The 21,925-nt window shown below is 38.3% G+C and overlaps 1 protein-coding gene across 3 annotated transcripts; it reads right to left on the reverse strand.

The window, feature by feature from the left end:
* Positions 1-1,870: 1,870 nt before the first annotated feature.
* On the reverse strand, positions 1,871-12,224 carry LOC126701808 (uncharacterized). 3 transcript variants are annotated; one of them, XR_007647502.1, is made up of 5 exons: positions 11,562-12,224; positions 11,400-11,487; positions 10,267-10,383; positions 9,696-9,808; positions 1,871-2,226 (listed from the first exon to the last, which is right to left on the reverse strand). XR_007647502.1 is itself a non-coding variant. In XM_050400181.1 (5 exons), the coding sequence occupies exons 1-5, from the start codon at positions 12,173-12,175 to the stop codon at positions 2,176-2,178; spliced, it is 930 nt and encodes a 309-aa protein (XP_050256138.1). In that variant the 5' UTR covers positions 12,176-12,224; the 3' UTR covers positions 1,871-2,175. The 3 variants fall into 3 exon arrangements, 2 of the variants coding, with proteins under 2 accessions (XP_050256138.1, XP_050256139.1); XM_050400181.1 differs by lacking the exon at positions 9,696-9,808 and adding an exon at positions 5,354-5,413; XM_050400182.1 differs by lacking the exon at positions 9,696-9,808 and having other exon boundaries at positions 11,562-12,223.
* Between the last annotated feature and the right edge of the window lie 9,701 nt (positions 12,225-21,925).

The raw sequence follows: 21,925 nt of genomic DNA on the forward strand, positions 1-21,925 counted from the left end.
TTTGATGAAATGCTTCTATGAACTGTCTATGAGTTGTGTAAGTAGTACTTTTACTCTTTACTCTGTTATGTCCGAAGGGTAGTGGCTGGAGCTACTGGGTTCACACAGCTCTGCTGGAACTACTTGAATTTGTATGACTATTTTTTAACAGTTGAAAGGCAATATCATTTTTTATTAAGGGCTTTGTATCCAGCACCAAAACTTATCATCATAAATACGTCCATGGAAGCCTTCTCATGATTTATGCCCGGAAATGGTCTGTCCGAGCCATTTGCACACTGCCATTTTACTGAGCAATGTCTAATTTTAGCGTTAAATTATATAATATCAGGGTTGGATACTTGGATGCAATTATTGTGCTGTTTCAAGTGGCATACAGTAATCTTTCCAATTTATTGCCGAGTAGATGTTAATGTTAATTGTGTTAGAAAAATTTGTTAATGCAAAAGTAGTAGGCAATGGTTTGTAATTACTCTGAAATCTTTTTGGAAAAGTATGTTATTCCATTATTTGCAAAAAAAAAAAAGCATTTTTCTTCATTTTTATTTTATTTTATTGTATCTGGTGTCAATTTGGTTTGTTTGTACAAACAAACAAGTTTGTGTATTTGTGGTGGTTTTAGTGAGATGTACCCAGCATTTTATTAACTGGGATGGCAATAGAAATGGATCTTGAAGTCTTATAATGTTGAGCTAAGCTAAGAATAAAACTTTGGCACAATTCTTTATTGTGTCCAAGTTTTATCTGTTTAGCTAATCATGGTATATCGGGGTGGCTGGTTTTTTCTATTGGTTGATGAAGACTTTGCAGAACAAGCTCCTCCGCAGTTTCTTCCTTATCATCTGTGAAAGGCCCAGTAAAAAAAGTACTTCAAGAAATTGAATAAGAGAGTAGTTTGATGCTTTAAAGCTTAATGTTTAGCATCAGATGTTGAGGGTTATTTATGTGTGCGTGTGTTCAGTTTGATTATTGCAAGAGATACTCTTGAAGCCTGCTATGTTATAGATGAAAGTTTTGATTTTAATGTGACTTCTTGGTTGTTGAAAAGATTTAGCATATGAAAAATAAACAACTTAAATTTGGAAGTTAGTTTGGCATGCTATCTAATTTGCATAGGTTATTTGCTTATTCCTTAATTTTGTGTGAAGAATGTTGAAATAATTTTGTAACTTATCTATTAGTGGGAATTGAATTTTTGGCCTTATTTTTACTTTTAAAATTCTTACTGCATTGTTGTTTCTCTTAGAAAGTATTGATTCATTTTTATATGCATAGGATGGCCTAGTATACATAAACTTTTTGTATGTTTTTTTATTGCTGGATGAAATTGGTTGTCTTTGTTGCAGCAGTGCTGCATATCTTTTGAATTCTCCCATTGCACGACAACCATATCAACATTTGTTATCAACAAGTTCTATAACTGAGCCTCACCAAAGAAAAAGGAGTAGGAAAAATCCAATAGTTGAAGTTGTTACAGATATTGGTTCCTCTCTTTTAATTGTTAAGAACTTTAGAGTATTTTTTAGTTTAAGATTTTGAATGCTGTGAAAAAACCCATGCATTTGGGCTCCCTCTCTATGTTGATATAGATCATTTTAGTTGTCATTAGTTGACAAGACATCTCACCTTGACAATTGGATTATCAATGGCTTTTTCATTACCTCATGTATTTATTAATTGGATTATGAATGATTTTTTCATTACCTCATGTATTTATTAAACTGTTACTAAAATTAAAATGTAGAAGGATTAAGAAAAATAATAATTAAAAAATATATTTTATTGATCTTAAATCCAAATCCAAATCCAAATTTAGGTATCCAAACAATGAAATTTCAAATCCTTTATTATTTAAAAAGACTCAAACAAGGAATTTTAAAATTAATGGATTTCAAATAAAGGGATTTCAAATTAATGAATTTCAAATCCAAATCCAAATGTTGCCATCCAAACACAACCTACATGTATCTTATTCGTTTTAACTGATTGTGAAATAGAGCACTACAGAATTTCATAGTGCTTCAAAATAGAAAATAGGTATGCGTGAAATCATATTTTGGCAAAAAGGTTAAAGGGTATTAAAGCTATAAGCTTTCACCTGGAAATAGCACATTGCCTCGCTTATTTTTGTATATTGTAATTGATTCAAATGTAAATTCAGTCACATTGCAAATCTCAAGACATGTTAGCAGCAGCAAGTTTCTCCTGAAGCTTTGCAATCCGAGCCTGCATTAACATAGAATGATCCGAAAATATAAGTGTGACAAAAAGAAAACAAAGGTTGTCACATAGTAACTCCTTGAAACAAATGAATACGGAAACAACCCATGCCCAAAATCAATTAAATCTTTGACTTCAGAGGTGATGATATATCAAGAAAAGACAAAGCAAACGGAAAAAAAAGCATTACACGAAAATCGCAAATAAACTCTACCAACACAATGCAACAACATGAGCAAAATTCTGCACTAATATTAGTTCATCAAAAGTACATAAAGAAAACACACACACATATATATAAGTACAAAAGTTTGTCGGTTCTTTGAATGCTCTTGATCTTCAAAGATTTGTGGTGAAAGTTCTTTAGGGCTTTAGAGCTTGAATTCAATGATGTTTCAATGGGTCAAAGTCTTTGAAGTTTCTAGAGGCTTTAAAACTTAATTCAAGTAATCTTTGAGACTTGTAAGAATGATGTAGATGAATGTTGTTTTCGAAGATTTGTAGTGGAAGTTCTTTGGGGCGTTAGAGGCTTGGATCCGTAAAGCTTCACTAATTTGTGGTTTCTTGATGTTTATGGAGGCTTTTGAGCTTGATTCCAATGAGCTTCAAAAACTAGAAGGATGACTTGAATGCTTTTGCTTCGAATGTTCTTCGTATTCGAAGGTTGAAGTTCTTCATGTCCTAGGATTTGGAGCTTAATTCCAGCAAAACTTCAAGATTGAGAAGGGTCTCTATTTATAAGAGTCTTAAATAGATTTGAAGGCACGTGATTGGTTCATATTAGTGACACGTGTCATGATTTGAATGAAGGGACTTTATGTCTTGTTCTCCAAGGGACATATAGCATTATATGATTAGTCAAAGTATTTTAATTTAAAAGAACACATGGAAATATTTGATTCGACTGCTTATGTCATTTAAATTAATATGTGCTAACATTTGTTTGGTTCCTAGGTATTCTTTGTAATTTTTATTCTTTGACACTTGGAATATTGCCATTGGCCTCTAAATAATGACAGTAGAACCCACTAGGTAGCACATGGGATCTTGTAGTTGGTTGCAAAATTTCTACTTCTACAACCACCCTAAGAGATACAGAACCTTAACTCGCCACCCAAGGATCCAGCAATGGGATAAGAGTTTAAAAGAAAAAAAATTCATCTTCTAAAGCACAAAGGCTATATAATTTGAAAATACACCATGCATTTATTTAATTCAGCCAAAATGCTTATATAGAGCTTAGAACAACCCTCTAAGCATAGTAGAACAAAAATAGGAATTAAAACATTAAATATGCCAAACCAAAGTTAGACTTGACTCTTAAGAACTAGAAACACAATAAAAGCCTTGTTTACCTAGGAGAATTAGAACATAAAGTCTAAAAATTCCTCAGAAATTACTAATTAAAGACTATTTGACTTCCCTGCAAATGATAACTTAATAATGATATTTTTAGAGGGAAAAAACGTTCAAAATAATGGGCTGCACTTTCGGACTTCAAGAAAAACATCTAGGCCAGACTTAGCATCAAATTAGGTTTGCTGGAACTAGTGACACTCTGGTATCAGACTCCCCTTGTTGGAAAGGACTTGCCCCCAAGTCCACTTAGTCTTTTTGATTTCACAGTAAGGAGAAAGATCAGAAACACTGAAGGTTGTTGAAACACCATAATCTCCTAGCAGCTCATTCTTGTAAGCATTCTCACTGATCCGTTGTTGCACCTTAAAAGGTCCATCAGCTTGAGGCTTCAACTTAGAAGATTTTTTGGAGGGAAATCTTTCCATCCTAAGATGAATCCAAACCCAAGTCACCTTCCTTGAAAACTACCGGTTTCCGGTGCTTATTTGTTTGCTTGCAATACTTCTCATTTTGCTTCCCAATCTTATTTCGGACTTGTTCATGCAATTTCTTGATTTTCTTAGCCCTTTCTTTAGTATCACCACTAAAATTCTTAGTGACAGAAAGTGGTGTCAATTCAAGTGGTCTAGTCGGATTAAGACCATAAACAACTTCAAAAGGGCTATGATTTGTAGTTTGGCTAGTGGACCAAATATAAGTAAACTTAGCTTGGGCCAAAAGAAGATCTCATTGTCTAATGTTCTTCCCCACAAAGCTTCTCAAAATATTTTCCAAACTTCAATTCACAACTTCGATTTGGCCATCTGTTTGTGGATGATAAGAAGAGTCCAAGCTTCCTCCAAAGAGTACGCCAAAATGACTTACAAACTTCAAATCACGATCTGAAGTGATAGTTTTTGCCATAAAGCTTGACTCTCTCTTTGAAATACAAATCAGCAATAGAATCCTTGTTTCTTTGAGTTTGAGGCAAACCCAAAATAAAGTCTAAGATGATATCCTTCCATGGAGCCTTGGGAACAAGTAATGGAATGTACAACTAGGTGTTTTGACTATGGCTCTTAGCAATGTGGTAGGTTCTGCAACTTCTCACAAGACACATAACATCATGAGCCAATTTGGGCCAATAGAAGTTTTGTCTCTCCCAAAGTGTCCAGCAAGACCTCCTCCATAAGCTTCTTGAATAATTGCCCTTCGCAAAGAACATTGAGGGATGCCCAATTTGCTGCCTTTGAAAATAAAACCTCCTTGCTTCAAGAAATGATCAACAACACCCTTAGAACAACATTTCCACACATTTATCAAAGTTTGGATCATCATTATACAACTCCTTGAGAACTTCAAAGACTAATACTTGCACTTCCATGGTGTTTAGAAAAGAATGCCTTCTACTTAATGCATCAGCCACTTGATTCAATTTACCAGACTTGTGTTTGATAGAGAAAGAATAGGATTGAAGAAATTCAACCCTCCTTGCACGTTAGCTATTAAGTTCTATTGGCTATTCAAATACTTCAAAGCTTCGTGATCAGAATGAAGTAAAAACTCATGTGGAAGGAGATAATGACTCCAATGATCCAAATGCACGAATAATGGCATAAAACTCTATATCGTAAATAGAATATTTCTTCTTGCATTCATTCAGTTTCTCACTAAAGAAAGCAATAGGCTTACCCTCATGGCTAAGCACAACACCAATTCCCACACCTGAAGCATCACCATCAACATCGAACAACTTGTTGAAATCTAGAAGTACAAGAATTAGAGCTTCTATTACCTTCCTTTTGAGCAGCTCAAAGCTCTTTTGGGCTTCTTTATTCCATTGAAACTTTCCTCCCTTCAAACGTTCAGCAACAATGGCAATAAGGCTACTAAAGTTACTGATAAAACGTCAATAAAAAGAAGCAAGTCCATGAAAACTTCTAACATCATGGAGAGAATTTTGAATGGAACAACTAAGTATAGCCTTTATTTTACTTGGATCCATCTTGATTCCATCACTTGAAATAACATAGCCAACGAACACAAGCCTATTAGTTAGGAAATGACACTTCTTCAAATAAGCATAAAGCTTCTATTCACGAAGAGTTTGAAACACCTTATGAAGATGCACCATATGCTCTTGAAGAGTCTTGCTATACACTAAGAGTGTTTGGTAAACTGTAATAGATATTATAATGTAATAGTTATTCCTACAATTTAGGTATTCAATAGTTTGGTAATGTTTTTATTACATAGAATAGTCATTCCTTATAAATAGCTATTTTTTAAAACGAAGAATAACTATTCATTTCTAAAAGAGTTGTAATAGCAATTTCTTAGTAGGTGTATTAATTTCTAAACTTAATATATTTTCAAATAAACGAACTTTCTATATGCACATAACTATTATGAAAATAAAAAATCATAAAAAAAAACTAATCTCTCTTTCAAATTTAAAATATATATATATATAATTTTTTAGGAAATATAATTATATGAGTAAGATATTTCCTTAAATATATTTTTAAGTTTAATTTAAAATGCTTTCATTCCATTATTTTCAGTGTTCTATTATTGTGTTATCACCAAACAAATAAATAGTAATAAATATTACATTACATCATCTTGTATTCTTTGAAATACCTATCTCTATTCCTATGTAATTTCCGTTATAGTTTACCAAACGTGCCCTAAGATGTCATCAAAATATACAACAACAAAATGACTAATGAAAGGATTAAAGATATGACTCATTAATCACATAAAAGTATTAGTAGCATTAAAGAGTCCGAATGGCATCACCATCCATTCATACAACACTTCTTTAGTTTTGAAAGTTGTTTTCCATTCATCACTTAGCCTCATTCGAATTTGATAATAACCATTGTAAAGATCAATCTTGGAGAAAATCATAGCTCCATTAAGCTAGTTAAGAAGATCATCAAACCGCAGAATAGGAAAGCGGTATCAAATGGTGATGTTGTTTACTTCCCTACTATCATACTTTCTCTTACAAGACCCTTTGATATCAACTCTTCAACTTGCCTCTATAACTCTACATGCTCTCTCAGATTCATTCTATAAGCTGGCTTATTAAGCAAAATAGAACCCAATACAAGGTCAATGCAATGTTGCATATCTCTTATAGGTGGAAGGCCAAAAGGAATTTCATCTGGAAAAACATCACTAAATTTCTCAAGAAATTGTATCAACAAAGAAGGTATGCCCGCTGGATCTTTCTCTTCTCTTACCACAATAGCAAACCCCTCACCACATTCTGTCAATGCTTTCTCCACCTCAAATCTAGTTATTAAATTGTTTCCCTCCCCATGAGAAGGTTTGGGAACATGAACTATCCTTAGAGGAGCTAAAATTATTTTAACTCTATCCTTTTCAAAAGAGTAAGTATTTTTGAAACCATCACGACTAGTCTTCCTATCATACTGCCATGGTCTACCAAGTAATAAATGACATGAATCCATAGGTACAAAATCACAAACTACTGCATTATTATAATTCTTGTCAATAGAAATCTGAATTAAGCATCTTTTATTTACCTTCACTTCACTGCCTTTGCGAAGCCACTTGAGTTTGTGTGGTTAAGGATGATTTTCAGTTTTTAACTTCAACTTCTCCACCATGGTTGCTGCAACAACATTCTCACAACTTCTCCCATCAATAATAACGTCACAAAATTTTCCATGAGAAGTGCATCTGGTACAAAATATATTGTTCCGAAGCCATTCATCTTCAGCATATGCTACCTTGAGACTCCTTTGAACAACAAGTGACTCTCCTTAATCAACATAGACCACCTCCTCAAAATCAGCATGTTTATGAACTACTAATGCTGACTCATCTTCATCCTTTATTTCCACATTTTCGTCCACAAGAAAAATTATCTTGCGATTTGGACAATCAAAAGCAATATGCCCAAGCCATTGACATTTAAAACATCTATGACTTATACTGGAGGCATTGGGATGATTAAACCTGATGCAAATTCATTCTTTGGCGATTGCTTCACAGTGGCTATCTTGGGTAGTGCAAAGGCCTTAGAAGTGAAACCATTCCCTCAGTTAGAAATTCCCTCTCGATTATAAGATCAGAAGCTACTGCCATGCCTTTCCTTCAATTGCTTCTCCACTTTCATAGCTAGCTTGCAAACATAATTGCAAGTCCAATAGGGTTGTAGTTGAACCATATCACTAACCATATCACTGATTTCAGCACGTAACCCATCATGATAGTGGGCTATCATTTGCTCCTCTAGTTCTACAACTCACATAGAATCATCAGACAATCAAACTCCGCTATATACTCCACAGAAACTCTTTCTATTTGAAATTATGAAATTTCATAAAAGCATCTTCCTTGTAGTGGTCAAACAAGTATTTTCTCTTGAACTCTCTTTTCATCTTTTCCTGTGTCACAATATGATCTCTTCCTTCACATTGTCGATGCCTCTTGAGATGCTCCCACCAGATCAAAGCATGTTTCCTTAGCTTGATAGCAACAATCTTCACCTTGTGATTTTCTGGAACATCTTTGAAATCAAAGATTCTCTCAACAGTAGTTAGCCAATCAATAAAATCATCAAGTTGCATCTTCCCTTCAAATTCTGGTATATCCACCTTCATATCATAACCTTGTTGTAAGTTTCTGACATAATGAGGATGGGGTGGAGTGCTCCCACCAGAAGAATGACTATAAGCATGATGAACTGGATTCTCCTCTTCATCATCACTAACAGCTTCAAATTTTGAATTATGATGCCTAGGACCACGTCCTTGATTCTCATAAAGCTCCAAATGCTCCTAGAGTTGTTGAAGTTATCTCCTTAGATCATCTATTTCAAAATCTTGATGATCTCTCTCAGGTACCTCGACATTATTAACATGTCAATGATGTCCAACCATTAAACCAAAGCTCCGATACCAACTAAGACCAGATTTGTAACGGAAAAACCAAATTGATCTAATATGGGAATGATGGATTGAACTAAACACTAAATAATTAAAGGGGATAAATGGCTCACCACTCTATGGGATACATAAACACCACCCAAAGAGATACAAAACCCTATATCGCCACCCAAGGAATCCTCCAATGAAATAAGAGTTTAAAAGAAGAAATTCATCTTCTAAAGCACAAAGGCTATATAATCTGAAAATACACTCTGCCTTTATTTAATTCAGCCAAAAGGCTTATAGAAAGCTTAGAACAACCCTCTAAGTATTAGACAACGAAAATAGAAATTATAACATTAAATTTGCAACACCAAAGTCAAACTTGACTCTTAGGAACTACAAACACAATAAAATACTTGTCTGCCTAGAAGAATTAAAACATAAAGTCTGATAATTCCCTAGAAATTACTAATTAAAGACTATTTGACTTCCTTGAAAACAATAACTTATTAATGATATTTTTAGAAAGGAGAGTTCAAAATAATGGGTTGCATTTCTAGACTTCAAGAAAAACATCTAGGCCAGAGACTTAGTATGAGATTGGGCTTGCTAGAATTTGAAACATTCTAGTGTCACTTCTCAAATACTGAAAAAGAAAATTCCATTGGCAATCCATTCATACCTTGTGTCACACACACTAGACTACAATTGTTAGGAGCAGGGCCAGCAATCAACATGCGAGTTGAACAATGGTCGTAAGTAGAATTTCCCCTCTTGCATATCAAAGTTGATAAATCCAATGGTTCAAACTAAAAGAAGTTCAAGGTCATAAACATAAATTTTTTAAAAGTGGTTGTAGTAATTCTGGTTTTATTTGACTTGCAATGGCACTTTTCTGTCTAATGGCATTCTATCACAGAATCCATTGACAGCTGCATATTTATGTTTAGCACCCTGAACTTCTTTATGGGGAGACCCAATAAACCATTGTCAATATACACTAGTTCCACACCCGCACGTGGGGGAGGATCTCTCTGTCTATCATTGTTCAACTAAATATTCAAGGAAAGGAAGCAAAATATTTTGATAAACTAGAGGGAAAATAAAATATATTAGCATAATATTAGAGATAATGATTCAAATAATGACATGCATTTGGGAAAATACAACAAGAGGAGAGGGAAGGATAATTCAAATGAACTTAAGTAATTTGGCAAGATTCTTAACTGGAACTTGCTTGAAGAGTTCAAATGCAGCTTTCCATTTTGAATAATTTTCAGTCCTTTCATACTAATTCCATTGGCTGGTAGTAAGCTTAATTATGCGTGAGACTGCAAAGTCTATATAAGGCATGTATTAGTGTTGGGTAGATAGAAGACTAAAAAAGGCATGTCTTCATGTTTTTGGAAGTTAAATTTGGGCAGAGGCCTGTATTAGGCTTGTGTTTTCAGAAGTCAATGAAATTCAGTAAGTAGAGGCCTACAAAGGCATATATTAATCTTTTCTAAAGGAAAGGAGATAATAAAAGAAAATGGCAGTTCGTTTGATGTGCAATGCATCTTTCTTTTGGGGGTGATGCTCAAGGACACTAGTTTGATGCGAGGTTGATTTGTCTTCTTCTATCTATTTCTCTCTGGTTCTGTGCTCCATTCCAGATCCTTTACTGCAATTATTCTTCCCTAACCACTAATATCCCAGCCCAAACACAAACAAACCTAATCTGTACACCCTAAACCAGCCCCAAGATTCTTAGTTACTGGGTGATGAATATGAGATCCTGCATCAGATAGAATGATACCTTGAATGATTTGGAATGACGAACTGAAGGATCTATATGCAAAGATGTTAAATATGAACTCTCAGCTGAATCAAACTGGTCCATAGCTAAGAAAGCATCACCCAGGCAGATATAAGCCTGCAAAAGATAAATTAGTAATATAACCACAACAAAAAAAAAGGATGAAAAAAATAAGTATATATCAACATCTTGTTCACCTGAGCAATGCATAAATAAATAAGTTCAAAATATAAAAGGCAATATTATTTCAGGATAGGTCCCAATTTTAATATGAGGGAACCGCATGGCAGAGAGCTATAGATTGATTTGTACTTGACAGCTTGTCACATGGCAGAAATTTAGAAAAGACTGGTCCGGTTTTTAAGGTTTTATGGCGTGGCATAATGCTTCTCATTAATGTATATTTAAAAAAATCACCACATGGAAGAAGCCTCAGTGGCAGCTCCCTCAAATTCCGAATTCACAAAAATATGACATATAACATGGATGACCATCGAACATATTTTAGGAAGCATTCCATCATATTTGTAAATATTTGCACTTGTCTAATAGTTTGTAGACCACTTGTACAGTGATCATAAACCAAAATATGCATGCTTGACACACGATCAAACACGAGAGAGAGAGAGAGAGAGAGAGAGAGAGACCTATGTACCCAGCAAAATTTGCTTAAATATTGTAAGTTAAAATGGTAAAGCACAAAATTCAAACAAGAAGCACAGTAATTACAGCAACAAAGACTTACTATCCCCTGACTTCTGAATGGATAGACACATCATATTAAACCATTCAGAAGTTGATTACAATTCATAGGATTTATGTAAACAAGAGAGAGACAACAGGATCTGCCCCATTGGACCAGAACTCAATCAAAACCAATTTTCTAACAAAACTATTAATAAATAAATAAATATTTACCCAGGAGATTCAGTTCAAAAAGAATGATACAATATGCGTGAACCCATCCCTTCTCAAGGTAGAATGACTACAATTTGTATGTATTATTCATTTTAGATTGGGAGCTTTAAATATGCCAACTACCAGAAAGCATGGAATTCATTTCATTGTATCAAACACCTTGCTTGACCTTGTCATAAAATGGAAGTTAACCGATTCCAATAATAATAGGTTACCTGAGGATAGTGAGGAGCAAAATTCAAAGCTTCTCTGGCATCTTCAAGAGCCCCTGAATAATTTCCCAACGCTAACCTTGCACGAGACCTGAATAGTAATAATAATATATTAGATAGCACCAAATGGTTTTAAATTCAATCAGATGAGGAGGGTAAAAGTACCTGTCCAAATACAAAATATGGATAGCACCAAATGGTTTTAAATTGATGGCCTGTGAGAGCAGGAGGTCTGCCTGGGAGAAATTAGCCTGTGAGAACTCATTCTGGGCACTCTTGCTCAATGCTAAAGCTTCCAGACTCAGCCTGGCCACCGATGAATCATCATCTCCACCGCATAATAATAATTGGACCATGATGTGGGCAGCTCGAGCAGGTGTACCACAGTGTCCGACTATAACTGGATTGGGTAGAGCCACTAGGTTAGGGCCTGAGCCACAACGGCCCAAGCAGCCACAGGACTTGACGGTCAGGTTTGGAGGAGCAAGAGCCAAGAGCGTTTCTAAGGTTTCCAGGGAGCCTTGCCTGCGACATGTCCGGTTCGTGCAAACCCTTATTTCTGAGATCTCTCTCTCTCTCTCTTTCCTTTCTGCCTTAATCATACTACTCATTCCTCTCTTTTTTGATACTCCATTTCCGTTTGCCTTGCCATTCCTCATCCACCACCTCCGTGACCATAATAATGATGACGATGATGATTCTTTAATAGTAAGTAATGGACTTCGACTTCCTGCTTCACAGATATTACAAATTAACCTCACCCTAACACTTCCCTCCATTATATTTGCTGTTTCCTTCCTACCCTCTACTCTTTCCTCTTATCTGTTTAGCTTTTTGATATCACTCACAATTTTTTATTTTATATATATATATATATATATATATAAAATAATTAATTCTTATCCAAATATATATATATATATATATAAATATATATATATATATATAATGTAAGGACTGGATTTGATCCTTAGCCCAAAGTGTGATTGGATCCAAGCCAAATAGGCATATTACAATGAATTTATAGAGAACAAGTTGGAAAACTAGGCTCTAATGAATGACTTAACAGTTATGATGGATTTCAAAAGATAATCAAACAAAGATGGAATGAAGCTCTCTAAGTAAATTTGTCCTCGGCCCAATTCAAGGAGGTCTGTTCTAGTCTATATTGATTGAAAAATATTACAGATCTAGTTTAAGCTATTTTAGTACTTCCTTTTACAAATTTCCAATCTCTTCTTTACAGAGGGTCTTTTACATTATGTAGTTCCCTTTTGATAATCTTGATCTTTTACACTTGTTGATTATCTAAGTCATTACTTAAGTGTTTATCCCATCGGACATTCTTTCTGGCGCTCTATGAGTTGGGATAGCCAATGCAGCACTGTTCAGAGGTCTTCTCCACATAAATGCGGCCAGAATGTTAGTTGTAGTGCATTCAATACGGTGGCAACAGCTTTATTTTAGATATTTCCTAGCTCCCATTCTTCCAGTATGTTCGTAACACATGCCCACAACAGAGGAGTTTCTTGGAAGGTCACTTTGAGTAATAGGATATGCATTCGATCTGTGCTTGGCTTATCCGATGAGATATTCCTCCTCGAACTGCCTTTCCCAACCTTTCCACTTGCATGTTACTTAGGGGACTTTGAAATTAACACTCTCACTACTGTTTATTCGTCCTCGGACCAATCAACCTCTTCAGCCAAAACCCAAGGCCCAATATACAATTTTAGGCCCTTATCCCTACAATAGCCCCTCAAAACTTTGATTTTTCCCTCTTATCCAAGGAGAAAAAGTGGGGTTTTGATTTCTTAAGAGTCAAAACTATTAATTCCTCTGATTTACACACGTCGAAGCAACGTTTGGTGCTCCTCATAACTGTTACTGACGCCTCGAAGCCCGCGATGCGTTATTAATTGCTTTAGGTGGCGTTTTGTTCCCCGCATCCAATGGTGAGGAGTAGATCCTATGATGGACATTTTTCTTCGAATTTTGAGCGGGATAACTCCCACTCAATTCTCCCTCCTATATAAGGCATATGAAGGACTCACTTTTTCTCACTTTATAAAAACTTTCAAACTCTCAAAAGCTCTCAACCTTTCAAGAACTCTCAATCTTCCAAGAACTTCCCACAATGTCACTTTGTTCACTTTCCCGTAATTTTTTATTCTTTATTTTTTTTCTAGGTTGTTTTCTCATTGGCCAATCTTCTCGGCCCTCCATTCTTCATCTCCTTTATTTTAAAACTTCACCCATTCCCCTTTAGCTTGACCAGATGGGTAGGTTTAAGCACCTAGTAGATTCTGATGCCGGTATGGAAGGTTTTAGAGCCAAATACCACATTTCGCAGGGAGTAGCCTACTCCCTGCAATATTGTGCTCTAGACCAAATAGTCACAGACAGGGAGGAAGGGGAGGTCGTCATTCCTATGATCACTTTCATAGAAGGAGGAATGACACTCCTTATGGGCAGGGTGACCCGAGATTATCTGATCAACCATAGGTTGACTCCCCATCAATGCACCCCTAACCTATTTAGGGTCTTGGGTAGCGTAGACGCTCTCAACGAGCAAATAGGCTTAGGGCTCACGTGGCATGATGTAGTTCACATGTACAAGTGCCATAAACTTGCCAACGCAGGATATTATCTCAAGCCTCAGTCCGACATTGTTAGGCTGATATTGTGTCTTCTTAAGTCTAACAAAGGCATAAAGGATGACTATCTGATTGTCTTCGGGGAGTGGCATGACGGTCTTCACTACCCAACTCGAGCGAAAAAGCCAGGTTGGGTACCCTAGGATTAGTCCCTATGGCAGGGGATTTAGCCCTTCAGTTTTATTCCTTGTTATTTTTAACACTTCGCCTTCTTCTAATGATAATTTCCATTGGTCTGACCATGATTTCCTCCTCAGACATTTTTGCAGATAAAAGGCATGTTGTTCCGAGACTCAACCTGGTCAACGTTCTGGCTCTCAACAAACTACTGAGGTTGGAGATCTATATAAGTGAAGACGGGCAGCTGCGAGCCATTCACTTAGTACTTGACTACGAGCCTCTATCAAGAAACTTCTAGGACGCGGGTCAGGCAATAAGAGCTAGTGATTCCTAATTGGCCCGTATAGACGTCTCTGTGCCTGGTTTTTTGAGTCGGAGAGATCTTCCACATGTTGTACTGCCACTTCAACAGGTTTTGCCTGAGGCAGCAGCAGCACCAAGGGAGGAGATTTCCTCTTCACGCTTATCACTTGAAGAGGAGATAGAAAATTTTCATTTTGAAGAAGAGAAGACTCAAGGGGCTCAAATAGTTCACATCTCAGACGCCGAAGACGAGCTTAATAGGCATTCAAGTGTTCACGCCCCGATTTTGGTGATGCTCGTCCAGATAGCACCTCCGAAGAAGAGGAAGATGAGATGGCCTTGAACCAGGGGAATAAAAGCCTAAGAGACCTCATGGCTGCAAGGAACAAGGGGTTAGCTTCACAAGAAATCCCTAAGTCCCAAGTTCCTCCCACTCTTCCCCCTCCTCCCCCTATACCTCCTACTGATCTCGGATTGCATGCTATTCCCAATCTAAAGAAGAAAAGACCAGTGCAGGAGCTTGAGGAGGGGGAGGTAGTCCCCCAAAAAGGTGCTAAACAACAGAAGACAGCCAAAGATCCCAAGGAGAAGAGGACCAGTTCTGTGGACAGTCGGGAGGAGCAAATTGGGGCCGAGGTGCGCCTTCAGCACCGCACCTAGTCTCCTCGACTAGAGGTGGATGGGGCCGCCATCCCTTGGAACGCCTTGGTCAGGGAGTTCTAAAGAAGTCACTCTACCCACATAGCTGAAGCCTTGGAGCAGTCACTCCTTTTACCCAAGGATATGGATGCTGTGAGGAAGATAAGGCAGCAAGACCTTTTTATGTCCCTAAAAAGGGACCTTGCCATGATAAGTTCTCAGGCACATATTTTTATTTATTTAAGTACTAATACGTTTTCTTCTCTCCCTCTTGTTCACATGGGGTTGCTATATTACTTTTGTGCAAATCACCTAGGAGGTCTTTATAGCCGAGAAATGGGTCAAGGAGGCTCGAAATGATATCAAGAACGAGGTATACCTCCGCCTCAAGATTGAAAAGGCCTTGAGGGCCGCAAAGGAGGAGAACAAGGAGCTGCTCTCCAAGCTGATTGCCGAGCAGAGGGACAGAAGGAGTGCTGAGGCAGGACTAAAAATGCCCAAACTCAAGTTGAGGACTAGCGTAAGTTGCTTTATCAGACTAAGATAGAGTTGGCCACTTCAAGGCAACTTGTGCTAGAATTGAGAGCAGACCTACAAAAGGCTAAGGAGGTAGCTCAATTGGCTAAGGAGGCACCTGAGGCTGAAAAGCGAGCATTCTACGCCCTCGGTGTGGAAGAAACACAAGCTAGGCTCACTGAGGAGCTAGCTGAGGTATGCAGGGATTACTACAATGTAACATGGGTAGAAGCCCTCAACCTTGCGGGAGTCCCTGCAGACTCGGAGTGGAGGCAACTGAGGAAGGTATACTACCACCCTGAGATCCGTGAAATCTTGGTTGCCCTCACATCTCCCTCTGCCACTACTCCTGAGTCTTCAGAGTAGCCCTTAACCATCCAGGCTACTCTCCCCCTCCTTGAGGCTTTGAAGGGACCCTGCCAAGCTGGAGATCAAGGCCAAGCGGCTGATGGGGCTAAAGACAAGGGTAAGGACAAGGAGACTAAGTCCTCCTCAGAGGCCAAGGATGTCGCCAAGGTCAAGGCAAAGGAAACTGATTCGTAGGCCAAGGCAAAGGAGACAGCGGCCAAGGATGCTTTTTTCTCCTAGCCGAACCAAAAAGAAGACCCCCCCAAGGCCAAGAAGTAGCACTTGGGACTTATGTTGTAGTTTTTTTTGTTTTTTTTTTTTTTGTTTCTATCAATGTATATAATGTACTCCTCTTTCTATTTAATGAAAATGTTTTTCTTTTTATCTCTTGTACCTTTACTTTATGTGCTTTGAAGTTTATTATTATACAAATAACATTAAACTGCTGCTACTCTGTCTTTAATAAAAAGTAACAATAAAACACCTCTAACAATTTAAGTAATTTGATCAAGCACCAGCATTAAAGAGGTTTACCACATATATGTATTGAGAATTGAACCTTTTGCAATGAAGGCTGTACTTAAAGCTATCAATCCCAGAAGTTGGGTATAATCTTGGATCTGTTTTGACACTTAATAAAAGACCAACAGATATCACAGTATTAATTTTCTCCAAGTATGTGATCCGAGGGACCAGACATGACTAGGGTTTTGTTTAACACTTATAGAGATGTCATTGAGTGTTAATTTTACCAAAGTATGTGGTCCGAGGAACCAAGCATAACTAAGGTTCTGTTTAACACTTATTAAGATGCCATTGAATGTTGATTTTACCAAAATATGTGGTTCGAGAAACCAGGCATGACTAAGGTTCTGTTTAACACTTATAAAGATGTCATTCAATGTTAATTTTACCAAAGTATGTGATCTAAGGAACTAGGCATGACTAAGGTTCTGTTTAACACTTATAAAGAAGCCATTGAGTGTTAATTTTACCAAAGTATGTGGTCCGAGGAATCAGACATGACTAAGGTTCTGTTTAACACTTATAAAGATGCCATTAAGTGTTAATTTTCTTGATGTATGTGGTTTTAGGAACCAGGCATGATTAAGGTTCTGTTTAACACTTATAAAGATTCTATTGAGTGTTAATTTTACCAAAGTATGTGGTCCGAGGAGCCAGACATGACTAAAGTTCTGTTTAACACTTATAAAGATGTCATTGAGTGTTAATTTTATTAAAGTATATGGTCCGAGGAACCAGACATGACTAAGGTTCTGTTTAACACTTATAAAGATGTCATTGAGTGTTAATTTTACCAAAGTATATGGTTCGAGGAACCAGGCATGACTAAGGTTCTATTTAACACTTATAAAGATGTCATTATGTGTTAATTTTCCTAAAGTATGTGGTTTGAAGAACCAGGCATGACTAAGGTTCTGTTTAACACTTATATAGATAATAATAGGAAGTACGATGTATTTACACAATAAATGTGCACATGACAAAGGGAATTTTCATTAATAATAGTACCTTTTCAGGTTGTTTACATTCCAAGGGCGTGGTATTACATGTTCATCTAGGTCTTCAAGGAAATATTCTCCTATACCAGCCACTAAGGTGATGCAATATGGCCTCTCCTAGTTGGGCCTCAGCTTTCCCCATGATGGGTTCTTTGCAGTACCTAGAACCTTTCTCAACACCAAGTCACCAGGTGCTAATGGTCTCAACTTCACATTTACATCATAACCTTGTTTGAGCTTGTATTGGTAATATGCCAATTGGACCATTGCATTTTCTCTTCTTTCTTCAATAAAATCTAAGCTCTTTTCCAGTAATCCACTATTATCGCTCAGATTGAAAGAACTTATCCTCAAAGTTGGGAAGCCAGTCTCTAAAGGAATTACCGCTTCAGCCCCATAAGTCATTGAAAAGGGAGTCTCCCCTGTTGATATGCGAGGTGTGGTTCGATATGTCCAAAGGACATGCGACAACTCTTCTACCCATTTTCCCTTCACATCATCCAACCTCTTCTTGAGTCCATTCACTATGACCTTGTTAACAACCTCGGCTTGTCCATTCCCTTGGGGATAAGCTGGGGTAGAATATCTATTCGTAATTCCCAGATCACAACAATAACTCCTAAAAGATTTGCTATCAAATTGAAGGCCATTGTCCTAGATAAGGGTATGAGGGACCCTGAACCATGTGACAATGTTTTTCCAAACAAATTTCTTGGTATCCACGCCCCTGATGTTTGCTAAGGGCTCAGCTTCAACCCACTTAGTGAAGTAGTCCGTGCCGACCAGCAAATACCTCTTGTTCCTTGCTGCCTTGGGGAAAGGGCCAACAATGTCTAAGCCCCATTAAGCGAAAGGCCAAGGGCTGGACAGGGGATTAAGGACCCTTCCTAGTTGGTGCACGTTTGGTGCAAATCTTTGGCATTGATCACACTTCTTCACATATTCTTGTGCTTCCTTTTACATGTTTGGCCACCAATAGTCTTGAGTGATGGCTCGGTGGGACAAAGATCTGCCTCCAGTGTGGCTTCCATAAATCCCTTCATGTAACTCCTCAAGGAGTAGTTCTGATGCCTCAGGATGTATGCATATTAGGTATAGCCTAGAAAAAGAGCGTTTGTACAATTTCTGATCCTCGGATAGCCAGAACCGAGGAGCCTTTCTACGTACTTTGTCAGCTTCTGATTTCTCCTCGGGCAGGATATCCTCCTTCAAAAATAATACTATGGGGTCCATCCAACAAGGCCCTACCCTAACTTGTGAACATGAACCACCTCTCTCTTCACCTCTGTGGGCTTGTACAAGTCTTCTACCAGGATGGCCCGAGGTAAGCTTTGCGCTAAGGAGGTTGCAAGTGTGGCTAGGGAATCGGCATGTGTGTTTCCACTTCTAGGACATGCAATAGGTTGAAAGATTCAAACCCTGCTTGCAAACGCCTGACTTGACCCAGGTACCCTTGCATTCTCTCATCTCTCGCTTCTAACTCTCCCTTTACTTGGCCAACAACTAACCTTGAGTTCGAGAACATCTCTACCGCTTTTCTGCCCATTCTTTGAACCATGGTCGTTCCCATCAATAGAGTTTCATACTCAGCCTCGTTGTTTGTGGGTGAGAATCCCAATCTTAATGATTTCTCAATGGTGATCCTTTTAGGTGAGACCAAAACTAGCCTTACTCCGGATCCCCTTTGATTTGTTGTGCCATCAACATATACCTTCTAGGATAAAGGTTCTTGTAGGGTGATTACAACCAATTTTCCATCCATGTGTAGCGTTCCTACTACTTTCTCAAACGGGGATTCAACGAACTCGGCCACCAAATCTGCGAGGACTTAGCCCTTAACAGAGGTACAAGGTATGTCTTTGATGTCAAAAGCCCCTAGGATGGCAATCCTTCCTGTGTAATCAACACTTTGGAGCAGAGCTCTGAGAGGAAGCTGAGTTAGGACAACAACCGTGTGTGCCTAGAAGTAATGAAGGAGTTTACGTGTAGCATGTAACACTGCCAAAATGGCCTTCTCCAGTGACAGATAACTGACCTCGGCCTCATGTAGCGACTTGCTCACATAATAAATTGGCCTTTGTATGCCACTATCAACTGCTATCAACACCAAGCTTACAGCATGAGGGGCCACGACAATATAAGCAAACAAGACTTTATCCATCTTAGGACTAGACATGATAGGTGGCCAAGAGAGATACTCCTTAAACCTTTGGAAGGCCAAAGCACATTCCTCGGTCCACTCAAATCCCTTCCACTTATTCATCAACAAAAAGAAGGGTCTGCATTTATCCGCTAACCGAGAGATAAACCGGTTTAAGGCGGCAGTCATTCCGGTTAGTTTCTAGAATTTCTTGAGATTCCGAGGTGGTTGTAAACTGTTAATTGCCTTAATTTGATTGGGGTTAACCTCAATTCCCCGGTGAGTTACTATGTAGCCCAAAAACTTGCTCGACCCTACACCAAAAGAGCATTTGGAAGCGTTGAGGTGCAACTCGTGTTTCCTCAGAATTTCAAAAATGTTCCCGAGGTCTCCCACATGCTCAGACACCACCTTACTCTTCACCACCATATCGTCTATATATACCTCAATACTTTTGCCCAGTTGTGGTTCAAACATCCTAGTCATCATCCTTTGATAGGTAGACCTTGCGTTCTTCAAATCAAAAGACATAACTTTGTAGTAGTAGTTTCCAATTAGAGTGACGAAAGCTATCTTTTCCTGATCACCTTATCCTTGAAAGGCATCTAAGAAGCTCATTTGAGGATGGCCTACAGTTGCATCCACCAACTGGTCTATCCTAGGCATAGGGAAGGGATCTTTTAAGCAGGCCTTATTTAGATCTGTGGAGTCCACACACACTCACCACTTCCCATTCTTCTTCTTTACCACCACGGTATTGGCCAGCCATTCAAGGTAGAAAACCTCCTTGATAGCCCCTGCCTGCTTAAGTTTCATCACCTCGTCTCTGACAACATCAGAATGATTTTTGGATAAGCACCGAGGTGGTTGCTTTTTTGGGGGTGATAGATGGATTAACATTTAAATGATGGTCGATGAAACTTGGATCCACCCCTAGGGCTTCGTAAGTATTCCATGCAAATACATCAACATTTCTCCTAAGGAACTCTATCAGCTCTTCCTTCTTTAATGGAGGCAGCCGAGCTCCGATCTAAAAGAACTTCTCCGAGTCATTACCAACAACAACTGTTTCTAAATCTTCACATTTTGCCTCCTCAGCTAATCCATTGATAAGTAACTCCGGAGCCTTTAATTGCTATAAGCCCCTTTTAGTAGAGGCCGAGGATTCAGCTTCAGGCTGATGTAGGATGGCGGCCACCAGGCACTGCCTAGCCATGGATTGACTCCCAACAATATCTTCAACCTAGCCCCTTATCGAATATTTCACCTTCTAGTGCATAGTAAAAGAGACGGCTCCTAGGACATGAAGCCAGGGTCTGGCCACAATGGCCATGTAGGGAGAATAAGCATCCACCACGATGAAGTCCATCTTTACCACTTTTGAACCAGCTTGTACGGGTAGTCTAATTTGACCCTTCGGAGTGACAACCTTTCCATCAAAACTCACCAAAGGAGAATCGTAGGTTGTTAAGTCTTCAAGTCTCAAATTCAGCCCCTTGTACAAGTCGGGGTACATAATTTTAGCACCACTGCCTTGGTCCACCATCACTCTTTTCATGTTATACCCCCCAATTCTTAACGTGATTACCAAAGCATCATCATAGGATTATATGGTTTCAACCTTATCTTCATCCAAAAAGCTTAACACCGATTGGATGCTCACTTTAGCCCTCTTTGGCCCAAAATTTGAGTCCTTGACAAACAGTCGAGTTACTGACATTATTCTGGAGGGACAAGACCCAGTCCCCCTTGGAGCGGCGAAGATGACATTTATCGTGCCTAAAAGAGGTCTTGAAGAAGCATCTCTCTGGGATTCCGAACCTGTCTGGCTCCCCTAGCCACTAGAATGATACAAAAGCTACTTCAACTTTCCCTCTCAAACCAGCTGGTTCAAATGGTCTCACAAATTTTTGCAGTCTTCTATAATCTGTCTCTGGTCTTGGTGATATTGGCAATAAAGGTTCCGATTGCACCTCGTGGGGTTTCCTGCCATCTTATTTGGCAATTTGAAAAATGGCTCATTCTTAATCTTCTCTAAAACTCGCTACACCGGTTCTCGAAACACTACGTTAACCACCTGAGTATTGGCAGATCTTGACTGCCCAGCGAAGTCCCGCCGAGGTCGGTTGTTGTTGTATTGGTCTGACCTGAAATCCCTCCTTTCCTGAGGGATAACCTTAGCCTTTCCTTTCCCCTACTGCTGGTCTTCCTTGACCCCTTATACTTATTAATCCGGTCCATGAGTTGGCACACACTAATGACCAGTTTGCCAGTCAGAGACTT

The sequence above is a fragment of the Quercus robur genome, chromosome 10 (genome assembly GCF_932294415.1).
Source record: "Quercus robur chromosome 10, dhQueRobu3.1, whole genome shotgun sequence".
Taxonomy (NCBI): Eukaryota; Viridiplantae; Streptophyta; class Magnoliopsida; order Fagales; family Fagaceae; genus Quercus; species Quercus robur.